The 21,631-nt window shown below is 47.8% G+C and overlaps 1 protein-coding gene across 7 annotated transcripts in view; it reads right to left on the bottom strand.

Annotated features, from left to right (window-relative positions):
* ARMC9 (armadillo repeat containing 9) overlaps window positions 1-21,631 on the bottom strand; it is a 172,145-nt gene that overhangs the window by 4,495 nt on the left and 146,019 nt on the right. For 6 of the 7 annotated variants that reach the window (XR_005218790.1, XR_005218791.1, XM_037849509.1 and 3 more), the window contains 3 exons: window positions 21,258-21,373; window positions 16,154-16,290; window positions 4,320-4,449 (listed from right to left, as the gene is read on the bottom strand). Coding sequence is in view for 5 of the 7 variants with exons in the window: in XM_037849509.1 (XP_037705437.1) it covers window positions 4,320-4,449; window positions 16,154-16,290; window positions 21,258-21,373 (383 nt within the window). In the remaining 2 variants the exon portion in view is untranslated. The remainder of the gene's footprint in view (window positions 1-4,319; window positions 4,450-16,153; window positions 16,291-21,257; window positions 21,374-21,631) is intronic. The other variant, XM_037849510.1, reaches the window with a different exon arrangement.

The raw sequence follows: 21,631 nt of genomic DNA, 5'->3' as shown, positions 1-21,631 counted from the left end.
TCGGTTTCTTCATCTGTAACATAAGGATACATCTCTCCATAAAACCTGTCGAGGGTTTGGCGAGGTCATGCCCTATAAGTAGGACTTGGAAGAAATGGGGGGATTTTTTACTTGGTTCATTTCTTAATGCTTTAGCCCTATTGCACTTTAAGCAGGAATAACTAAGAGAAACTGATAAATAAACCACTCCCGTGAACGACGGTTCCTGGCAGTGGTGACCTGGGCATGTCCCCATCACAGGGTCCTGGGACAGGGGGACCAGCACGGCCAGCCCTGGAGGGATGACCCACTCCACCATATGGGGCCTTCGGGGCAAAGGACTGAGCTGGGGGGGCAGCAAAGTCACGGTCAGGGGCTCTGCCGAGGTGAGATGGCAGGTAGCAAGAGGAGAGAAGGGCCACCGGGCTCAGAATCCATAACCTCACCATGCAAGCGTGGCCAGAAAAGGACACCGTCCTTTGGGGGAGAAATTTGGCAGTATCAAAACCCTTAAAAGCAAGCCTCCTCTTTGTCCTGGGACAGGCTCTTTGTGTGGGCAGGGTAGTGTCCTTGGGGAAGGAGCACCTCCGACAGGGGTCCCACCCACTGGCCCTTGGCATGGGCCATGCCACGAGGTCCTCCAAGCCACTCTGGGGTCAGCTGCCAGAGCCAGCTGTGCTGACTGAGGATGCTGGGCCATTGTCACTGAGTTTTGCCTGGGCGATTGCATCAGGGTCCTCTGGGAAGGACAGTGTCAGGAGCCAGGGGTGGACAGCTGTTAGCAGGGGTCACCTCACCATCACCACCACCTGGTCTCCCAGCATGGTGAGCTCAACAGCCTGGAGGCAGCCCAGAGCCAGGAGGGCAGAGAAAACATGTGGAAAGGAAGTTGGGAGTGCAGAGTCATCAATGATTTAGAAGAAGTTATTAATTCACTACAGGAGCACATGGCACTGGGGACAAGAACACATGGCATTGGGTACCAGGAAAAAAAAATTCACTGAAGTAAGCTGCCCTGCAAGATAGGTGGGTATTTATTAGGGAGGCCCAGCTGGCTCATATCAGCTTTATCAATAGGAGCCATTGTGTTGGAAGAGAAGAGCAATAAAGAAGCTATTTAATCTTTCCTGGTGTTTGGAATGCTGCTGAGTCAACAGCCAGCTCATCTCCCAAGTCCTCCGGTCTCAAGGTTAGTGCTTGCATTAAAGAACAAGTGAGAAGTGCTCAGGGGTCCCCTAAGAGGACCAGGCTCATTAGGTTCATAACCGGCTCTTGGTGGCTGCCTGGGTTATAACAGAACCCAGAATGGACTGGGGAGGAGGTCGGGGTGAGAAGAGAATACACCAGATGCAGGCAAATCTAAAACCCGCACAGAGCCGTTTGCATGCAGATGTGCACGTCACACGCATAGCCACGCTCTCGGGCACCCCTCGGCCTCCTGGGGCTTAAGGCGCAGTTCCTTTTAGCTGGGTGCATCACAAGTGTGCACGAGCCTCCGCAGAGCCTTTTGGGGAAAATGCGGGGAAAAATACGCTTCTACCCATATGTAAAATCTCTTCCTTCCCTACCTTCAAAAGTCATGATACTTGCAAACGATCATTTCCCGTCTGTGGCAGGACAGGAACTTTAAGACCCTTTGCTGCTGCCCCCGCCTGGGACTGGGTGGCCTCTGTGCCAGGGAGAGCCAGCGACTGCACAGGTCACGTGCAGGGGACACGCTCTCCGCAGTCACGGGGCGCCCTCCAGGCTGGGACGCCCTGGCCCTGTGCCAGTCTAGGCAGTGCAGCCCATGACCTCCCGGGAGGTGACAGCCGGTCACCAACCCCGCACATTCCAAGGTGCCAGGCAGCCCCGGGGTCCGGACTGAGATGCTTCCTGGGAGAGCACCTTGACTCTGCGCGGTAAATGCATTTTTGAAAGCCTGGTCAGTAGCACGTTTCCGCAGCCACTCAATGCTAAGGATTCTAAGAAGCTGATCCGACTGCAGAAAACAGAAAAGAGAAACTTAGCCTTGGCAGAGGGTAGGGGAGGCAGCGGGGTGGTGGGGCTGAAGCTTTGTGCCCTGCTTCCTGGAAGGCAATTTTATGGCAAGACCGGCTGCTGCAAGCTTGGGTAGATTCTGAGCCGCAATTATCTTCTAAACCACCTGAAAGTCGGCCTGGCCAAGCCCGTGCCCTATCATTCAATCTACCGTTTCCTGAAGTGTCCCTCCAGGGGCTTTCTGCCAGGCTGGCGTCCAGCAGACGCCCGCCTCCTTTTCCTGGGGGCAAGGGGTGTCCTTACCCTAAAGACCTAAAGACTGAGAGGGAGGAGTTGGGGGAGGCTGAGGGGACAAACGTCCCTCCTACCCCCCCAAAGCCCTGCAGAGCCTGCTCTGGGCCCGGATGGGGAGGGCCCAGGAGCCCCGGGACACACCGTGGGGTTTGCACCCCTGTGGAGGCTGGGGGTGGGGTGAGAACTGGACTTTGGGGTGAGGCAGGAGGAAGGAGTGCTTGGCTGAGAGGTGACGTCAGTAGGGTAAAGAGGTCAGGGGTAATGAACAACTTGTACTTCTCCCTCTTTCATCCTCCCCTTCCCCAAACAGACTTAATATGGGAGTGGAATTCAGGTGAGGGGGCCCCTGGGTGAACCCCAGCAGAGGCACGGAGGGCCAATTAGGCAACCCCACTTGGGAGGTTGCCATAAAGGGAGCCTTCAGGAAAAATTATTTCCCTGGGGGGAGGGAGCTGCCCCCAGTGGTGAGCCTCAGAAACGAATTCAGCATTTACAGGAAGGAAAAAGAAATGGCCGGCCTGGGGCGGGCAGGCTTGGCCTGGTGGGCTGCAGGGGGAGCTGATCTGGCTCTGGGAGCCAGGGGCGGGGGCTCAGAGCAGGCAGTGAGAGCCCGGCCCCCGGCTCCGGCCTGCCTGGAGGAGGTTGCTCATTGTTTGGGATCCCCCCATTTCAGGAGGGCCCGACAGCCAGAGGACCCCCGACCCGCGACCCTGGGCGCCGCAGTCCGCAGTCCCGGTGCTCACTGGAGCGGGGAGGGGGGTGGGGGGGATTCCCTGGTCCAGAGGCCAATCAGCAGGGGGTGTTCTCCATGACCTCACCCCAGTCCTTCACTCCCGCTGCCACCTTTTAGGCCCTTCTGCCCTGCTCTTCCACAGGGCCCGGCCCGGCCACCCGGCTGGGCCGCACACAGCTCTGCCAGCACTAGCAGCAGTTCTGGGGCCCTTCCTGCCAACCCCCAACCTCCGTGCTGACCATGGAAGGGAAAGTGCGATGCAGGGACCCTGCTGGCTTCCAACAGTCCTTGGCTCAGAGTCCTTCTCGGCCACTCCTCTCTCCCCTCTCCCCCTTTCCACCTCCCCGACTTGCTCCACCACTGGCTGCAGGCACTGCTGGTTCTACCCCCCATTCTTGACTGCGGAAGCAGTTCCAGGTGTTTTTGTGGGGTTTCCAGCAGTGAGGCGGGGGTGGGAGACTGCGGAAGGGGGGTCAGCGGTTGGGGTGGCCCCCAGGCTCCGCCGGGAATGTGGCTCTCCCATGGCCTGCCTGGCTCCTGGAGGCCCTGCCTGCTGCTGAGACCTTAACATTCCCCTAATTCCGAGGCTCCAAGGGTGCCTGCACTTTAAACACGGCCTTGGCCCAAGATACTAGATCGGGGGTGGCTTCTCTGCCCTGCCCAGCAGGCTCTGCAGTGGTCAGGAGGAAGCAGCAAGGGGGGTGGGGGTGGGGGTCAAGAGACAGTTGGGGTCTGAACCTCAACCTGGGCCTCCTCCCTCGCAGACCAGCTCTCCCCAGATCTGAAAGATGGGGCTGGTTAGAGCCTCAGAAAGGCCCTTTCTAGATTCTAAAAAACTCCAGTAACCCAGCAAGGGCCCATCTGCACCCATTTGGTGGAGAGGAAGGAGAAAACACCTTTTACTGCACTTGGGGACAGAACACTGACCTCTGAGCCAGGGCCTTCCAGGTACCCTGTGCTCTACCTGGAGGGCTTGCCGTGCATCTCCCAAGGCATTGCCTCCCCTCCATCCCACCCCCTGCTAAGATTTGCCCCAGTCACCCCAAATCACGCACCCCTCCCACCACGTTAACCCACCCTTTGGGTGTGTGCCCGAGTCTCCTGCTCCCGCCTGACAAGGAAGGCACTCAGGCTCTTCTGACCCCAGGTTATCAGCCGAGTGGCCCCACTAGTATCTCAGCACCACATCGCAGATCCCAGCGACAGGCTCCCCATGTCCATTGCAGGAGCTGCGTTCCCCGGACTCCTGGGCTCTGTATCCCAGGCCCACCCAGAGCCCGGTCTCGTTGCTGGATTGGGAAATGAAGCCTTGAGACACCTTCCCCATCCCTACCTGGAGATCTCTCCACTGTCTGGGTCCTGGGACATCTCCCTGGGCTGGCTGGGACCTCCAGCGGGGGGCAGGCGAGGATCTTCTGGAAGCCCTGCTGACAACCACTCTTCTGGTTTGGCATCCATGGCTGCTGGGGGGGAGGAGAGAGCAAATGTTTTTGAGCTTAGTCTATACCTTTCTGGAGCCTCTTGGAGGATGCTTTTTACTGGGTTGGGCCAAAAGGCCCAGAAAAGCACAGACCCCAGGCCAGTCCCAGATGGTTCCCTGTGCCTGTGGGTGGGGGAACTGCTGACTGGGCAGCTGGGGCACTTGCTGGGCAGCCGCTGGGCTGGCCCTGTAACCCAGAGGAGGCGCCCGCAGACAGCTGGCTGTCACATGTGGCAGGGGCAGGCACAAACCACCCTCCCTGTTCAGCCTCCCCTGGCTCCTCGCTGCCTCTTGGTGAACAGCCTGGCAGAGCACGGGATTCTCTCCTGGGCCACAGGGGCATGGAGACACACTCAACACTTGTTCATTGTTTACTGGAAATTAAAATTTAACCGGACATACTCTATTTTTATTTGCTAAATCTGGCAACCCCAGAGGTGGGGCTCTTCCCACGTGGAGCTGCCCAAGGCTCCTTCAGGACTGAATCCCTCAGCCCCCCACAGGATCCAGGAAATGCCCCAACTCCAACTAGCAGAGTCCAGCTGACACCCACGGCCAAGGACCAGGGGACTGGGCCGTAAGGAGACCTTCACATGGAAGCAGAGAGGAGAAGTCCCAGAAAAGACAGTCCAGGCGCTCTCCCAAGGGCTGGGCACAGGGCAGATGAGGGCTCCCACCCTACTCTGTATTTCAAATGCCACAACTCTTCTCCGGCCCCACTTCTCTGCTCTTCTCGTTCTGTAGCCAAAGGGATCCGTTATCACTATTGGAGCAACACACTGATAGAGTCTGGATTTGCTGCGTCCTTAATCCCAGCTCCTTTCAGCTCCTTCATTTTCAAAATGCATCTCCCCTACCTTTGCAGTGTGACCCCTCTGCTTTTATCCTGAGTGTCAAAGGAAGCTTCCTTGCTGGATTTGGCAAACAACCAGGGCAAATGGCACAGCTAAGACTTCCAGATAATTCTGTTTTGTCCCAAACAAGAAATCTGCTTTGGCTATGGAGCCCAAATGGGTGGTTTTATTTACAGACTCGCAGCCTGATCACCACACTGAACTGTCCCCGACAGGACTGGGTCTGGGAACGAGGATTCCAGTCTCCCCTGAGCTATTCTCGAACAGACCATCGGTGAGTGCTTGCTGTATTCTCTGCTCAATGGGCTTCCAGTAAGGTCCAGGAGAAAAAGCTTAGGCATCTGAAACAACGTTTGAGGGAAGCCACACACAGTGTGGGAGATACACAGGAAAAATCTCACGACAGCTAGTGGTCTTGCAAAGATGGCGCCCAGAGGTGGGCCAGTCCTCCAGGATGGTAACTTTCCGAGGGGAGACAGGGCGGTGAGAGGGGGTACGCTGCTGAACTCTCTTGAGAACCTTTGAGGAGTTCCTGGTTCTGTCACCAAGTAGCAGTCACCTCCTCTCCTCACGCATATGAGGTTGGAAGGCACAGCAAGGAGGGGCAGGCACGCTGCGTGGGTGCCTGGGCTCCCTGGGCTCCCTGGGACCACGGTACTGTTTTCCTACCTGATAATTCACTTCAGATGGGCCAAGCATTTTAACTCCAGGGTCCACCAACAAGGCATGTGATTTTAATATTCAAGGCAGTCTTGGCCGATGAGGAAATGAGAAATTTCCTTGGGCCAAGATCTCAGAAAATTCTAAGTCACTTTCTTGGCCTTTTCCTTTGGGAATTATTTCCTTTTGGCCCGCCGGGCTGAGACCTTTGCTTAAAAAGAATGAACTTTCTGGCCTGCCTCTAACTGATCATGCAGTTTGAGGATGCCACAGGTTCCTGTATACGTAGATGCTAAGGGGACTTAGAAAACTCATTGTGTAGGCCCTTGGCAGTGGGTTGTCAACTGGGTCTCTTGGTCGGGGGCTGATTCCTAGGGAAGGAATTGCTTGTGCTTTGGTGTCAAGTCAAAGAAACCACTGTCTAACACAAGATTCTGAAGCTGCTTCCTTACATTTTCTTCTATGAGTTTTATAGTCCTGGGACTATTATATTAAGTTCTTTGATCCATATGGAGTTAATTGTTCTATATGGGATCAGACAGGGGTCCTCTTTCATTCTTTGCATTTGGATATACAGTTCTCCCAGCACCATTTGTTGAAGAGATGTTCTTCCCCAGTTGTGTGGACTTGGTATCCTTGTCAAAAATGAATTGGTCATAAGTGTGAGGATCTATTTATGAACTCTCAATTCAGTTCCATTGGTTGATATATCTATCCTTGTGCCAGTAACATGATGTTTTTACCACCAGCATTGTAATGTGCTTTAAAGTCAGAAAATGTAAGTCCTCCAAATTTGTTCTTTTTCAAGATGTTTTTGGCCATTTAGGGCCCCTTACCCTCCCAAATCAATTTGATAATTGGCTTTTCCACTTCTGCCAAGTTAGCTGTTGGAATTTTGATTGGGATTGTATTGAATCTATAAATCAATTTGGGTAGCATTGACATCTTAATGATATTTAGTCTTCTAATCCATGAATGTGGATTTATTTAGGTCTTCTTTGCTTTCTTTTAGCAAGTTTTGTAGTTTTCTGTTTACCAGTCCTTTACTTCCTTGGGTAAATTTATTCCTAGATATTTGATTCCTTTAGTTGCTATTGTAAGTGGAATTTTTTTTCTTGATTTCCTCCTCAGCTTGCTCATTACTAGTATACATAAACATTACTGATTTTTGCACCCCACCACTTAGCTGAACTTGTTTATTTAGCTCTAGTAACTTTGTTGCAGATTTTTCGGACTTTATATATGTAGGACCATGTCATCTGCAAATAGTGAAAGTTACTTCTTCCCTTCCGAATTGGGTGCCTTTTCTTTCTTTCTTTTTTTTTTTTGCCTACCCACTCTGGCTAGAACTTTCAGTACTATGTTGAATAATCGTGGTGACAGTGGGCATCCTTATCTTGTTCCAGATCTTACAAAGGAAGCTTTCAGTCTTTCACCATTGAGTATGATGTTAGCTGTGATGTTATGCCTTTATCATGTTGAGGAAGTTTCCTTCTATTTCTATTTTTCTAAGTGCTTTTATCAAGAAAGGATTCTGAATTTTGTCATATACCTTTTCTGCATCAATTAAGATGGTCATGCAGTTTCTTCTCATTCTGTTGATGTGATGTTTTACATTAATCGATTTTATGTTGAAGCACCCTTGTATTTGGGGGATAAAACCCACTTTATCATGGTGTATGATTCTCTTGATGTGCTGTGGATTCGATTTGCAAGTATTTTGTTGAGGATTTTTGCATCTATATTCATAAGAGAACTTGGTCTGCAATTTTTTATCTGGGTTTGGTATAAGGGCGATGTTGGCCTCAAAGAATCAGTTAGGGAGTGTTCCCTCCTCTTCAATTTTTTGGAAGAGTTTGAGCAGAACTGAAGTTAAGTCATCTAGGAATGATTGGTAGAATTCACTTGTGAAGCCATCTGGTCCTGGGCTTGCTTTTTTGGGAGGTTTTTGATGACTGATTCAATCTCTACTTGTAATTGGTCTGTTGAGGTCTTCTATTTTCTTCTAGAGTCAGTGTAGGTTGTTTGTGTGTTTCTAGGAATTTGTCCATTTCATCTAAGTTGTCTAATTCACAGTATCCTCTTATGATCCTTTTTATTTGTGAGGTCAGCAGTAACGTTCCCCCTCTCATTTCTGATTTTATTTATTTGCAACTTCTCTCTTTTTTTTCTTTTGTCAGTCTAGCTAAGGGTTTGTTAATTGTATTGTCTTCTCAAAGAACTGACTTTTGGTTTTGTTAATTCTATTGTTTTTTATTCTTGATTTCATTTATTTCTGCTCTAATCTTTGTTATTTCTTTCCTTCTGCTTGCTTTGGGGTTAATTTGCTGTCATTTTTCTAGTTCCTTCAGGTGTTCAGATAGGTCTTTGATTTTAGCTCTTTCTATTTTTTTAATGTAAGCATTTAGGGTTATAAATTCCCCCACTCAGCACTGCCTTCACTGCATCCCATAAGTTTTGATACGTTGTGTTCTCATTTTTATTCATTTCAAGATATTTACTGATTTCCCTTGCAATTTCTTCTTTGACCCACTGATTTTTTTTTTTTAGTTCAGTTTTACTGAGATATATTCACATACCATACAACCATCCACAATGTACAATCAATTGTTCACAGTACCATCATATCGTTGGATATTCATCACGACAATCAATTTTTGAACATTTCCTTACTCCAAAAAAAAAAAAAAAAAAAAAGAATAAAAATAAAAGTAAAAATCATCTAAAGCATTCTATCCCCCCCCCCATTTTTCATTTAAGTTTTGTCCCCATTTTTCTACTAATCTGTCCATACATACACTGGATAAAGAGAGTGTAAGCCACATGTTTTTCACAGTCACATGGTCACACCGTGTAAGTTACATAGTTATACCACTGTCTTCAAAATCAGGGCTATGGGGTTGCAGCTCGATAGTTTCAGATATTTCCTTCTAGCTATTCCAATACACTAAAAACTATAAAGGGATATCTATATAGTGCTTAAGAATGCCCTCCGGAGTGACCTCTCGACCCCATTTGAAATCTCTCAGCCACTGAAACTTTATTTTGTTTCATTTCGCTTCCCCCTTTTGGTCAAGAAGATTTTCTCAATCCCATGATGCCAGGTCCAGGCTCATCCTCAGGAGTCATGTCTTGCGTTGCCAGGGAGATTTACACCCCTGGGAGTCAGGTCCCATGTAGCGGGGAGGGCAGTGAGTTTACCTGCCATGGACCCACTGATTCTCTAAAAGAGTGTTATATAACTTCCATATATTGTTGGATTTTCCAATTCTCTGCCCGTTATTGATTTCCAGCTTCATTCCATTAGTGAAGATGCTTTGTATGATTTCAATCTTTCTAAATTTATTGAGACTTGTTTTGTGTCCTAATACATGGTCTATCCTGGAGAATATCCATAATCACTTGAAAAAAATGCATATCCTGCTGTTTTGGGGTGCAATGCTCTGTATATGTCTGTTAGGAGTAGCTCATTTATCACAGTATTCAAGTTCTCTGTTTGCTTATTGATCTTCCTTGTGGATAGTCTACCTATTGATGAGCGTGGTATATTGAAGTCTCCAATTATTATTGTAGAAGTGCCAGTGTTTGCCTCATGTATTTCAGGGCACTGTGGTTTGGTGCATAAATATTTATGATTGTTATTTCTTGGTGGATTGCCCCTTTTATTAATACATAATATCTTTCTTTGTCTCTTAAAACAGTTTTTTACTTAGAGTCTATTTTGTCCAGTAGTAGGATAACTACACCAGCTCTTTTTTGGTTACTATCTGCATGGAATAGCCCTTTCCATCTTTTCACTTTCAACCTGTTTGTGTCTTTGGGTCTAAGGTGAGTCTCTAATAAACAACATATAGTTGGATCAAACTTTTTTAATCCATTCTTCCAAGCTGTGTCTTTTGATTGGGTAGTTTAATTCATTAACATTCAGTGTTATCACTGCAAAGGCAGTACTTACTTCAGCCATTTCGTCTTTTGGTTTTTATATGCCATATATATACATATTTTTTGGTCTCTCTTTTCCTTTATTGCAACCTCCTTTTCCGTATCGTTGATCTTTTGTGATGCATCTGATGGGTCCCATTCTCATTTCTGTTTCTGTATATTTTTAAAATATTTTCTTTGTGGTTACCCTGGGGTTTATATTACACAACCTAATCTATAATCTGCCAGTTTGAAAATATAACAATTTAGCTTCAATAGCATACACATTCTCTGCTCCCATATCCCTCTGTTTCCACTCTTTTGTTTTTATTCCACTTTAATACTTTATATTTTGCATGTCCATTATCAGGAAATATGACTTTTTTCTTGTTCAAGTGTATTCTGATTCTCATATGAATTAAAGAGTAGAGTTGTATATTGAGGATACAGTACTATTGGGTTTTACATTCACCCTTCTAGTTACTCTTACTAATGATTTTCATTTCTTTACATTACTCCAAACCACTCTCTACTGTCTTTTTCTTTCAACCTGCAGAACTCCCTTTAGTAATTCTTGTTGGGCAGATTTCTTGTTGATGAACTCTCAGTTTCTGTTTATCTGTGAATATTTTAAACTCTCCCTCATTTTTTTTTTCTATTTTTGCCTTACCATCTATTCTTTTTTTTTTTTCAATTATACAGTCACCTGTGGTATACAATGTACAATCAACTGTTCACAGTACCATGATATAGTTGTGGATTTATCACCCCAATCTAGTTTTGAGAACATTTTCCTTTTACCAGAAAAAGTAAAAATAAGAATAAAAAATAAAATTAAAAAAGAACACCCAAATCACTCCCCCCATCCTATTTTTCATTTAGTTTTTGTCCCCATTTTTCTACTCATCCATCCATACACTGGATAAAGGGAGTGTGATCCACAAGGTTTTCACAATCACACTGTCACCCCTTGTAATCTACATTGTCATACAGTCGTCTTCGAGAGTCAAGGCTACTGGGTTGCAGTTTGATAGTTTCAGGTATTTACTTCTAGCTGTTCCAGTACATTAAAACCTAAAAAGAGTTATCTATATAGTGCATAAGAATGCCCACCCGAGTGACCTGTTGACTCCATTTGGAATCTCTCAGCCATTGAAACTTTATTTTGTTTCATTTCGCATCCCCCTTTTGGTCAAGATGTTCTCAAGCCCACGATGCCGGGTCCAGATTCATCCTTGGAAGTCATATTTTGTGTTGCCAGGGAGATTTACACTTCTGGGAGTCAGGCCCCATGTAAGGGGGAGGGCAGTGAGTTCACCTGCCAAGTTGGGTTAGCTGGAGAGAGCCACATCTGAGCAACAAAGAGGTACTCAGGGGGAGATTCTTAGGCACAAGCATAAGCAGGTTTAGCCTTTCCTTTGCAGTTCTCTCTCATTTTTGAAGGACTGTTTTTCTGGATAAAGGATGTTTGGCTGGCAGTTTTTCTCTTTCAGTATCTTAACTATATTGTACCACTGCCATCTCACCTCCATGGTTTCTGATGAGAAACTGGCACTTATTCTTATTGAGCACTCCTTGTATGTGACAAGTTGCTTTTCTCTTTCTGCTTTCAGAATTCGTTCTTTCTCTTTGGCATTTGACATTCTGATTAATATGTGTCTTGGAGTAGGTCTATTAGGATGCTGTGCCAGTTTGGATGTATTGTGTCCCTCAAAACAACGTGTTCTTTGACGCAATCTTGTGGGGGCAGACATATTAGTGTTGATTAGGTTGGAATCGTTTGACTGTTTCCATGGAGATGTGACTCAATCAACTATGGGCAAGACTGTTGATTGGATAATTTCCATGGAGGTGTTACCCCACCCATTTAGGGTGGGTCTGAATTAAATCACTGGAGGCACATAAAGAGCAGCTGTGAGGGACATTTGAGAAAGCAACTGAGAGTGATATTTTGAAGAGCAGCCACAGCTAAGAGAGTACAAAATGCCCCAAGAGCAACATTTTGGAGAATGCCATTTTGAAACGCCACCTGGGAGCAAGTGGACGACAGCCATGTGCCTTCTGAGCTAACAGAGGTTTTCCGGATGCCAATGGCCATCCTTCAGTGAAAGTACCTGATTGTTGATGACTTACCTTGGACATTTTATGGCCTTCAGACTGTAACTTTGTAACCAAATAAACCCCCTTTCTAAAAGCCAATCCATTTCTAGTATTTTGCTTAATGGCAGCATTAGCAAACCAGAACAGATTTATTCTGTTTGGAGTATGTTGTGCTTCTTGAACATGTATATTTATGTCTTTATAGGAGTTAGGAAGTTTTCGGTCATTATCTCCTCAAATATTCTTTCTACCCCTTTTTGCCTTTCTTCTCCTTTTGGGAAGCCCATGATGTGCATGTTTGTGCACTTCATGTTGTCACTCAATCCCCGAGACACAGCTCAATTTTTTCTATTCTTTTCTATTCTTTTCTCTACTTGTTCTTCTAGACTGTATGATTTCAACTGTTCTGTCTTCTAACTTGCTGATTCTTTCTTCTGCCTGTTCAAATCTACTGTTATATACCTCTAGTGTATTTTAAATCTCAACTATTGTGCCTTTCACCCCCATAATTTCTGTTATGTTTCTTTTTATAGTTTCAAATTCTTCCTTATGCTCACACTTTGTCTTCTTAATATCCTTTATCTCTTTATGCATATTTTCCTTCATCTCCTTGAATTGATTTAGGAGATTTGTTTGAACATCTTTGATAAACTGTTCCAACTTCTGAATCTCCTCTGAAGTTTTAATTTGTTCCTTTGACTGAAACATATCTTCCTGTTTCTTAGTATGGCTTGTGACCTTTTTGCTGATGTCTAGGCATTTGATTCTCTTGAAGGGTTAACTCCCTCTTGTCTAGGGTTTTATGATTGGCTCTGTGTTAAGGCTTTTCTTTGACACTTGGTCCAACTAATTCTAGACCTTTAGAATAGCCTGTGTTTAACAGATGCTTTCTTCTTCATCTGATTCTTGCCCGGAATATGCAGTACAATTTTTAAGATTGCACAATTATTTCACCTCCAAGAGAGACCTTCCTCTTCTTTCTTCCTTCTCTGGAAATCTCAAGAGAGACCTTCCTCTTCTTTCTTCCTTCTCTGGAAATCTCAATCTGGTCTGCTTGTTTTTGTGCAGAATTTTCTCCCCAGGTCCTATGATTTGTTTTAATTCTCTCCCTTATTCAGTGCCCTGTTTTCCTTACACTTTTCAGTTCTGGGACCCATCCTATCTTATAGCAGCTCAGTTTACCTCCCCCCTCTTTTTTTTTTTTTTTTCTCTTTGAGACTTTCCTGCCTCTGGTTTCTTCCCTGTTAGTGTATCCCACCCCAGGGAGCCAGACGGGGTCAATCCAGAAAGATGGGTCACTTCAGAAAAGTCTGTTTTGCCTTTAGGTGGTCTAGCCGATGGAAACTGGATTGGTCACAGAAGTTCTTACAGTTTTTCTATGGCAGTCTTCCCCGCCCCTGCCCCAATGGCCCTTCTGTATGCAGCACCCTGAGTCTCTGTGGACTTAGGTCCCTGTGCCTGGATATGCGTGGCATTCTAACTCATCTGTCATTCGGTCTACGGTCTCTGTCTGTGGTGAGAGGGGCCCGGGGTCGTGCTGCCTCTTTGTGGCTCCCGAGCTATGCGGGACCAAGTCAGGGGAAGGGTAAACAGAAACTGGCTGTCGGTCCGGGATGGACTTCTCCTACCTGAGATTTTTGTGTTTCTTATATTCAGCATCTGTGGTGGTTCTCAAGTCCCTGTTGTCCCCCAGAGTTCAAAACAAGTGGAATTTGTCCTTTTGCTAATCACCTTTTAGTGAAGGCATATTAATATTTACAGCACTAATTAAACACATGCAAAATGACAGATGATTAAAGTTAGCAGAATCTCTAAAACTGTTCATAATTAAAAGACTCTGCTCAGTTCTTCCCCGTCACATCCCCCACCCCATCCTCAGCCACGCAGCCTTCCTCTAGCTTGGTAACTGGCTCTACCACCCAAAACCTGGGCCTGGAAGCTTTTGAATCCAATTGTGAGAAGATTGTGAAAGTTCTCAGATGTTTCTCATACTGGAACCTGACCTCCTCCTCTGTTGTTTTTCCTATTTGAATTGGAGATTAGAGGCTTATCTGGCCTGCTCCTAATCCTTGTAATTTCCTTTTGAAAATTAAAGATAAAACCCAAGTTTGTATATTTCTGAGTTCTGTATTTTTTTTCTGGCATCTACAAACACCCTTATTGCACGTCAGTGTCCAGTGAACTCAACTAGATGCTTTGAAGTGGGTTTGGATCCCAGAAAAGCACACTGCTGACTTGAGTCACCCCTCTCACCTGCAGCAGAACCCCTCAGCACCAGAGTTTTAGACACCAAAGCTTGGTCATGGATCTACGTCATTCTGAGATGCCCACTCCCAAGTCTCACAGTGAACATGACTTCGCCTGGTTGGAGAAACCTTGCCCGGATAGCTTTCAGACGTGAGCAGCTGACCCAGCGTGGAGAAGACGCCCCGGGTCAGGCCTGGCCTGTGATCAGAGGCCCACGAGCCTCTGTGACTCGGGGCGATGGCTCCTCTCCTCCCGGCTGTGGCTGAGATGAAAGGGCTTCCCCGGGCAGGGTCTGGATCGCTCTCTCACTTCTGCTGCCCAGCCAGGAGGGTGCTCACCCAGGCTCAGGCAACAAATTTCCTCTTTCCACAGGAGAGGCCCTGGGAACCCCTGGGGTTTATGCAAAGTTTGGGGGTGCCATGTGTATGTTCAATGTGTTCTGAAGAGGGGGGTCCACAGTTGTCACCAGATCCTCAGCAGTGCCAAAATTCCATCACTAGATAAGTCAAAAATTTATACCATAAACTCCTAAAGCCACCATTAAGACACATACATTCGTGAAAGCTCTTCCAATTGTTTACTCGGGATCTGTGCATTTTACTGTATTTAATTTTGTCAACTTTTTTTAAAGAAACAATTTAAAGAATAGAAAGAGCAGTATTAGAAATATTAGAAATATGGGGGTAAAATGAAAGGAATTGAAGGATGTTTTCTCAGGGGACTAGGATTCAACGGTGAGGAAGGATATGTAAGGAGGGTGCTAATTTTCATTATAAACCTTATAGTGCTTGGATTTTTGGAAACTTCTTTTATAAAAACTGTGTATGCATATTACTTTGATTAAAATAAAAGTTAAGTTAATCTGGAAAAAAAAAAAAAGCCCTCACTCGAGATCACTCTCCCAACAGGGAGGGGGTTTGCCTTCCAGCCCTGTGCTTGCACACACCGGGCCTCGGGGAGCAGCCGGTCCCTGCCCCTCACTCCACAGGTGAGGAATTCCATGGGCAGTAACTTCCTGAGGTCGCTCCATGGTCCCCGGTGCCTGGCTCCCACCAGTCAGGCTGCCTGGTTCATCCTGTACATTTCCACTGATCCCCAATTGTGTGCCAAATCCCCGAGCTTCGTCTGGAGCAAAACACATCTTACTCTTCTTCTCTCCTACTCGCCTCCCCTGCTGAAGCTGGCATTGGTGACCCCCACTGACCTGCGCTCAGCTCTCGGAACGTGTCACGGCATCCAAGACACTGGCCAAGACTCCCCCATACAGGGGACCCTCATCTGGTGCCAGAAAAAAGGAGGCTCAGTAAGGTTAGGACACTTGCTCAAAGCCACAGAGCTGGTCCTGAGCCCACGTGTACGCAGCTGGAGCCCAGTGAATATTTGTTGGGGTGGAGGATACAAAATTAAAGGCGCCATGATGGCTCCAGAAGGGGTCCAGATGAAGAGTTGGGAGTTCAACCCATAAAGGACACCCCAAGGATTTGGCCCCTGGAGGTGGGGGCATGGACACACGCTGGGCAAAGGAAGAGAGAGAAGTGTGGAGTCGGGCTCCTGTGGGTGTGCCTCAGCACTGCGAGTGTCCAGTTGGCTTGGAGTTTGGGGCTGCAAACGCCAACCACACTCACACCAAGCACTGCAGTTCCTTAAAATGAGCAGCTGGCCCAATGCTCGGAGAAGGGGACTCGGAGAAGAATCCGGGTCAAGCCTGGCTGTGCGATCAGAGCCGGGAGTCTCTGCAGCCGGGGGTGATGGGGTGACGCCGCCTCCCCGCTGGGGCGGAGATCAAACGGCTTCCGGAGCGGGCCTGGGCCTGACTCCCCACCAGCCTGCAACTCCCCTCTGCTTCTGTCAGGTTCCAGGGAGCCCCCGCCCCAGCACAGCCCGGGGTGCTGCCCAGGTGCTTACGTGAGGCGGAAGTGCGAGCCTTGGGGGTGCCGGGCCTCCCCTCTCTGCAGACGGGCAGTGGAGCCCTGGGCAGGGACTGGAGGCGGCCGTTCCTGGTATGTCGGGCCGTCTGGGGAGAAACGGGATCATCTTCCAGCCTGGAGGAAAAATGAAAAAGCAGCAATAAATAGAAAGCCAGGAGGTATCTGCCTGCCGGCTACCACACAGGATGACAAATGCGGGATGTGGCAGTGCTGGAGAGGCCTTTGTGAAGCCACCATTAGCGGATAAAGCAGATTTTTTAGCCATGACAAGAGTTAGGGAAGAATAAGATGAGAGGAAATTATTTTCTTTCCTTATAAAACATCCTGAGCGATGCAGGCAGGACAAGCCCTTTCCATTGGTTAATGCGGCAGAGACACTAGCTAGACGCATCCATCCAGGGGACATCTACTGGGTGCCTCGTCATGCTGGGCGTGAGAGAGATGACCGTGCCCGCGGTTCTGAGGGGGGCAGCGGAGCGTCTGCCTCTCCAGTGCCCACTGCCTGCCCACCCACCACCAGCAATGGCTTGGTGGGGACACACGACGGCAAGCATGTGCCCGCCCTTCCCAGGCTATTTTTTAATGTCCCAAATAGTCAACATTGGCCGTTTCATATGGTTCAACTCAATGCAAGGGGACAAAGGGGCAGAGGGAGAGCCGGGCTGGTTGAGAGCCACAGGGCGGCTGAAGGAGGCCCGGGAGAATGTGAGGGGACGCTGACCCCTGCCTCCCTGGCGGTGGGAAGGGCCTCCAAGGGGTGACACTCAGGCTGTCCTGAACTCTGAGCCGGGTGTGCCAGGCCACAAAAAAGGGAAAGCTTTTCCCGCAGATGTAATACAATAAGCAACGTGAAGAGGCAAAAACCAGAAAAGTATATATTCATGGCCACCAGTTACCGAGGATTTCAGGCACCACAGACAAGGCATGGCAGGCCGAGCAGGACTGAACGCCGAGAGGGTCCTGGGAGCTCCGAGCGCCGGGCCGGGAAGGGAGGCCAGGCCACCCAGAAGGGCCCTGAGGGCAGGCCGGAGAAATGGGGTTAGAGAAGCACATCCCATGGTGATGTGCCAGAAGGGCATTTACCTGGAGGTAATAAGCAGCGTGGGGCAGGAGGGGTGCAGGGAGATGGGTGGGGGGGCTCTCGCAGGGAGGGCTCAGGCTGAGGCCAGTGGGGTAGAGAGGGAGGCCCTGAGCTCGGAGAACTCCCAAGGGTGGGCGGGAGGACCCCACGGCCGATGGCTGGGAGAGGCCAGGATTCTGGCTCCAGTGTTGGAGGGTTGGGGGCGCCATTTGTCTTCAGAAAGAAGACGGTGGAGTTGACCTAGGAGGTGCTGAATTTGGGTGCTGTGGGAACACATCTTGAGCTTGGGGGTGAGTCTGGGCTGGAAAGGGGTTTGGGAGTAGTTAGTGTGCAGAGGGGTGGGCAGGGTGGGGTGGAACTTTGGGGCCCGCAGGACACAGCATTTCAGTCGGAAGAGGGGCCTGCGGTGCAGACTCAGGGGCGAGGGGCAGCAGGGACGTCGAGGGGGGAGAGCCACCAGGGGGAGGGGGTCAGCGATGGCAGCCGGGAGACAAGGAAGATGCAGTTGTGGGGTGTCCTTGGAGTCAGGACTGGACAGTCACCTGTGACCACAGCGACAGGAGCTTCCTGAGGTCGCTGCCAGACCTCTCAGGGCTGTGAAGGGAGTTGGGGCGGGGGACGGAGGCAGCCAGGGAGGGCCCGAGGGTGAGGAGAGCTGGGGGACACCGCAGTAGGGTGAAAGGAGGGAGGAAAGGCAGTGGCGGGGGAAGGTGAAGATAGAGTAGAAAGAGGCGTGAAACGATGGGCCAACATTGTACCGAGATTGGAGGTGAGAGTATCTAGAATGGATGGAGGTTTCGGCCTGGGCTGAAAATAGGGGCACCTGATGCAGGGCTGGGGGAGGCTGGGAGAGTTCCACATTTAACAGGGGTGACTCTGTTGGTTTTTATTTCCATCCTTTTATCTTGATAATAAGACCAGTTAGTGTTTATCATGAAAAATCTGGAAAATGTATAGAATATATGGAATGAACCACCCTCCCAATATCTAGACACAACCACTATTAACATTTGATATCTTTTCAAAAATTTTTAATGCAAATACATACTTAAAAAAAACTAATGGGGGATTACTCTAATTGGCTTAACATGGCTAGAGTTATGCAAGTTTATAATTGGCTTTTTATCCATTTTTCCCTTAGCAATATATGGAGAGGCGCTTCCCATGTCATTAAATATTCTTCTAAAACATCATTTTCAATACGGTTTTGTGTGAATGTGTCATAATTTATGTAACCAACTCCTGTTGTAGATTATTTCTCATATTATAAATTATGCTGCAATAAATACCTCTATACACGTCTGTGAACACTTCTGATCACTTCTTAGTGTAAAATGCTAGCAGTGAATTACTGACTCCAAAAATACTATCTTGAATGCATGTAATACATACTGTCAGAGTGTCCCCAAGAGATTGGGATTCTTGATTTATCTTCCCTTCCAGCAATGGGGGGGGATCAGAGGTGCTGGTTGCGAATGGAGAGCCACAGAAACTTCTAAAGTTCAGGATGTGGAGACTGCATGGAAAAAGCGCTCAACGGTGAGCCGTGCCCCCGGCCATCGCGTACTAATCACCGTCTTTCCCCTGCTAGACAGATGCTCTGTGTGCTAACGAGGGCAGGGACCATGTCTCGTTTCATTTTGCACCCCCAGCGACTGGCACACCATTTGGCACGCAGAAGCAACCAGTGTTTGTTGAAATGGCCCAACTGTGGCATCCGAGCCGTTTCAGAAAATGACGTGCTCGCAGCACTTGGCAGGTTTGCAACAGCCAAAGGCTTTGATGGGACCCCCTCCATGAATCAGGAGACAGCCAGACAGGCCCCCAGGCAGGGAAAATATCCTCTTCTTTCCCTCCAAAAAGCAGAAAATCTGGCCCAAGAACTAACTACGCCCATTGGTTAGATCTTGTATTTATTAAGTTCCTGTTATCCTGATCTCTGATTAAAATGTCTGCACATCAGGTTTAATTTTTTCATTAAATAAAAAAAAGATTTTAAAATCATTTTTTCCAAATGATGATTTGGGGTCCCCTTTCCCAAGTCAACCAAGATGAATTTTAGCTCCTGTTACTGCTTCTAATCAAAAAGATATTATTTTTATAAACCACATTTGCTAGTGGTTTGATACTTGGCTGTATTCTGGATCAAAAAACAGACAAAAAAGCCCTCAGATATAAATGATATTTGGGGGGAAATTAGGGAAATTTGAGCATTGGTATGTATTGTATAATATTATTAAATTAATGTTAATTTTCTTAGGTGTGATAATAGGGTTGTGAACAAGGATATCCTTATCATTAGGAAATGCACACTGAAAGTCTATGACCTTCAAATAGTTTGGTAAAAATATCTGTATGTAAAGTATATATTATGCACACAGAGTAAGTGACAAAGGAAACGCAGCAAAGTATTAACACGTGGAGGGGTATTCATTGTAATATTCTTTCCACTTTTCTGTAGCTTACAAAATATTGGTTGTAGGTTTAAGAGAGAAAGAAGCATAGTATTTGTTTGTGTATTGGTAATAAAAAACAAAAACCTAGAAACATGAAGCCTATGACAGCTAATTTTGAAATCAAATCAGACAGCTCTCAGAGAACCGATCACGGTCCAGGACTTGAAATATCCACAGGCCAACCCCCAGGTGGGCTCTAGAGCAACCCCAGCACCCCTGGCACCCCCAGCCTAGAGCCCTTCCAAGGCAGGCATTTCTGTTTTACTCGGTGCCGGTGGTTTATTACAAAATTCTTACAGAGTTAAAACCGGAAACAACCTAACTGCCCAGCCATAGGGGCATATTCATTTGAAATGTTAGATGGCCAATATTTGTTGAAGGAATAAACGTAGCCTGCTGTCTATACCCCCCTTGTTTGCATCTGTTTCTCTACAGCCTGTTCTCTAGATGGGAAAAGAGGGGCCCCCCCAGACCGTGGGAGAGCCTTCTAGTCTCCTGTCCAAGTGGGTCGGCTGTGCTGGGGCACCCCCAGGCCCTGGGGAGACCAGAGGCTCTGGGTACCACACTCACATTTTATGTACATACTTGGGGAAGGAGCAAGGCTGTGAGGAATGCACAAGGCTTGGCAACTAAAGATGCATGTAGTTGCTTTAAAAATCGTCTAAAATAAATTGACTGACGTCTTAACTCCTTCCTCTGACAAAGCATTGTTGCTATAATTCAGGTGTTTATTTTGGTGAAATTCAGTGAAATAAACTGGGAAAAGAAACCTGATGTGAAAACACTGCAGTGACCTGGATGGCCTTCCCAAAAGAAATAGACAAGGAAAAATCAGGGCTGGGTATTACAAACCCATCGCTCCTGTGGAACTCGGAGTGTTTGGTGGGAGGCCCAGGGATCTAGAGGTGAAGCCCCCAAAGGGGGAGACCACAAAGATGTCAGCCTGGAGTCAAAACTGCACTGACTGGAATTTAAAAATTGTCTTTGTTTCCTGTTGTGGGTCTGCTGATAACGGTGGGTTCCCACCCTGAATGGGTGAAAAGTGGGAAAAGACCCCGTTTCCCACAGTGCACCCGCCTACACCCCAGGGAGATGGCGCCCGCCCCAAGGGGGTGGTCTGGAGGGACTCAGATGGCAGTCTCAACCGAGGACCTGGGGCCATGAGGAGGGGCTGCAGAAAGGAAGGACAGGAGCCTTCGGGGGAGAACCCAGGACACCTTTCTGGTCCTCTCCGAGGAAATTACATCGGTCAATGCTTGTCCTCTCAGGGGCAAAGGCCGGAAGTGGCCCTGGAGACCTGGCCCTCTGCCCACTTCACCTTTTGGAAGAAGAAACCTGGGTGGTGCTGGTGGCGGGGTGGGAAACCTCTTTTTCACCAGGAAAACCCAGAAAGATAATACAGAGATGAGTGCTGTTCAGTATGAATGCTTTATTTTTAGTTTTTTTTTTTTTTTTTTTTTTTTTTTTAATGAAAACTCTCACACTGTAGTTGATCAAAATGAAGCTAAGAAAAGAAGTTCGCTCCTCCGCTAGCCCGCACTTACGCTGGGTGCCCGTTCCTGTGGCCGCCAGGGGTGACGGGCCTGCGCAGGGGCTCGTCGGCGCCCCACTGCCCGCCCGCAGGCCCCTTCCGCTTCATCTTGCCCGTGTTGGTCATGATCTGGTGGAAGGAAAGGGAAATGGGGCTCAAGCGATCCACTGCTTGAGAGCAGAGTTCATGACATTTAAAACTTCATCTACCGGGGAGGAATGTAGACCCGGCATCGTGGGATGGAGAACATCTTCTTGACCAAAAGGGGGATGTGAAAGGAAATGAAATAAGCTTCAGTGGCAGAGAGATTCCAAAGGAGCTGAGAGGTCACTCTGGTGGGCACTCTTACGCACACTATAGACAACCCTTTTTAGGTTCTAAAGAATT

This window comes from Choloepus didactylus, chromosome 9 (assembly GCF_015220235.1).
Source record: "Choloepus didactylus isolate mChoDid1 chromosome 9, mChoDid1.pri, whole genome shotgun sequence".
Classification (NCBI taxonomy): Eukaryota; Metazoa; Chordata; class Mammalia; order Pilosa; family Megalonychidae; genus Choloepus; species Choloepus didactylus.
Note: the sequence above shows the minus strand (reverse complement) of the source record. Positions and strands in the feature narration are given on the sequence as shown.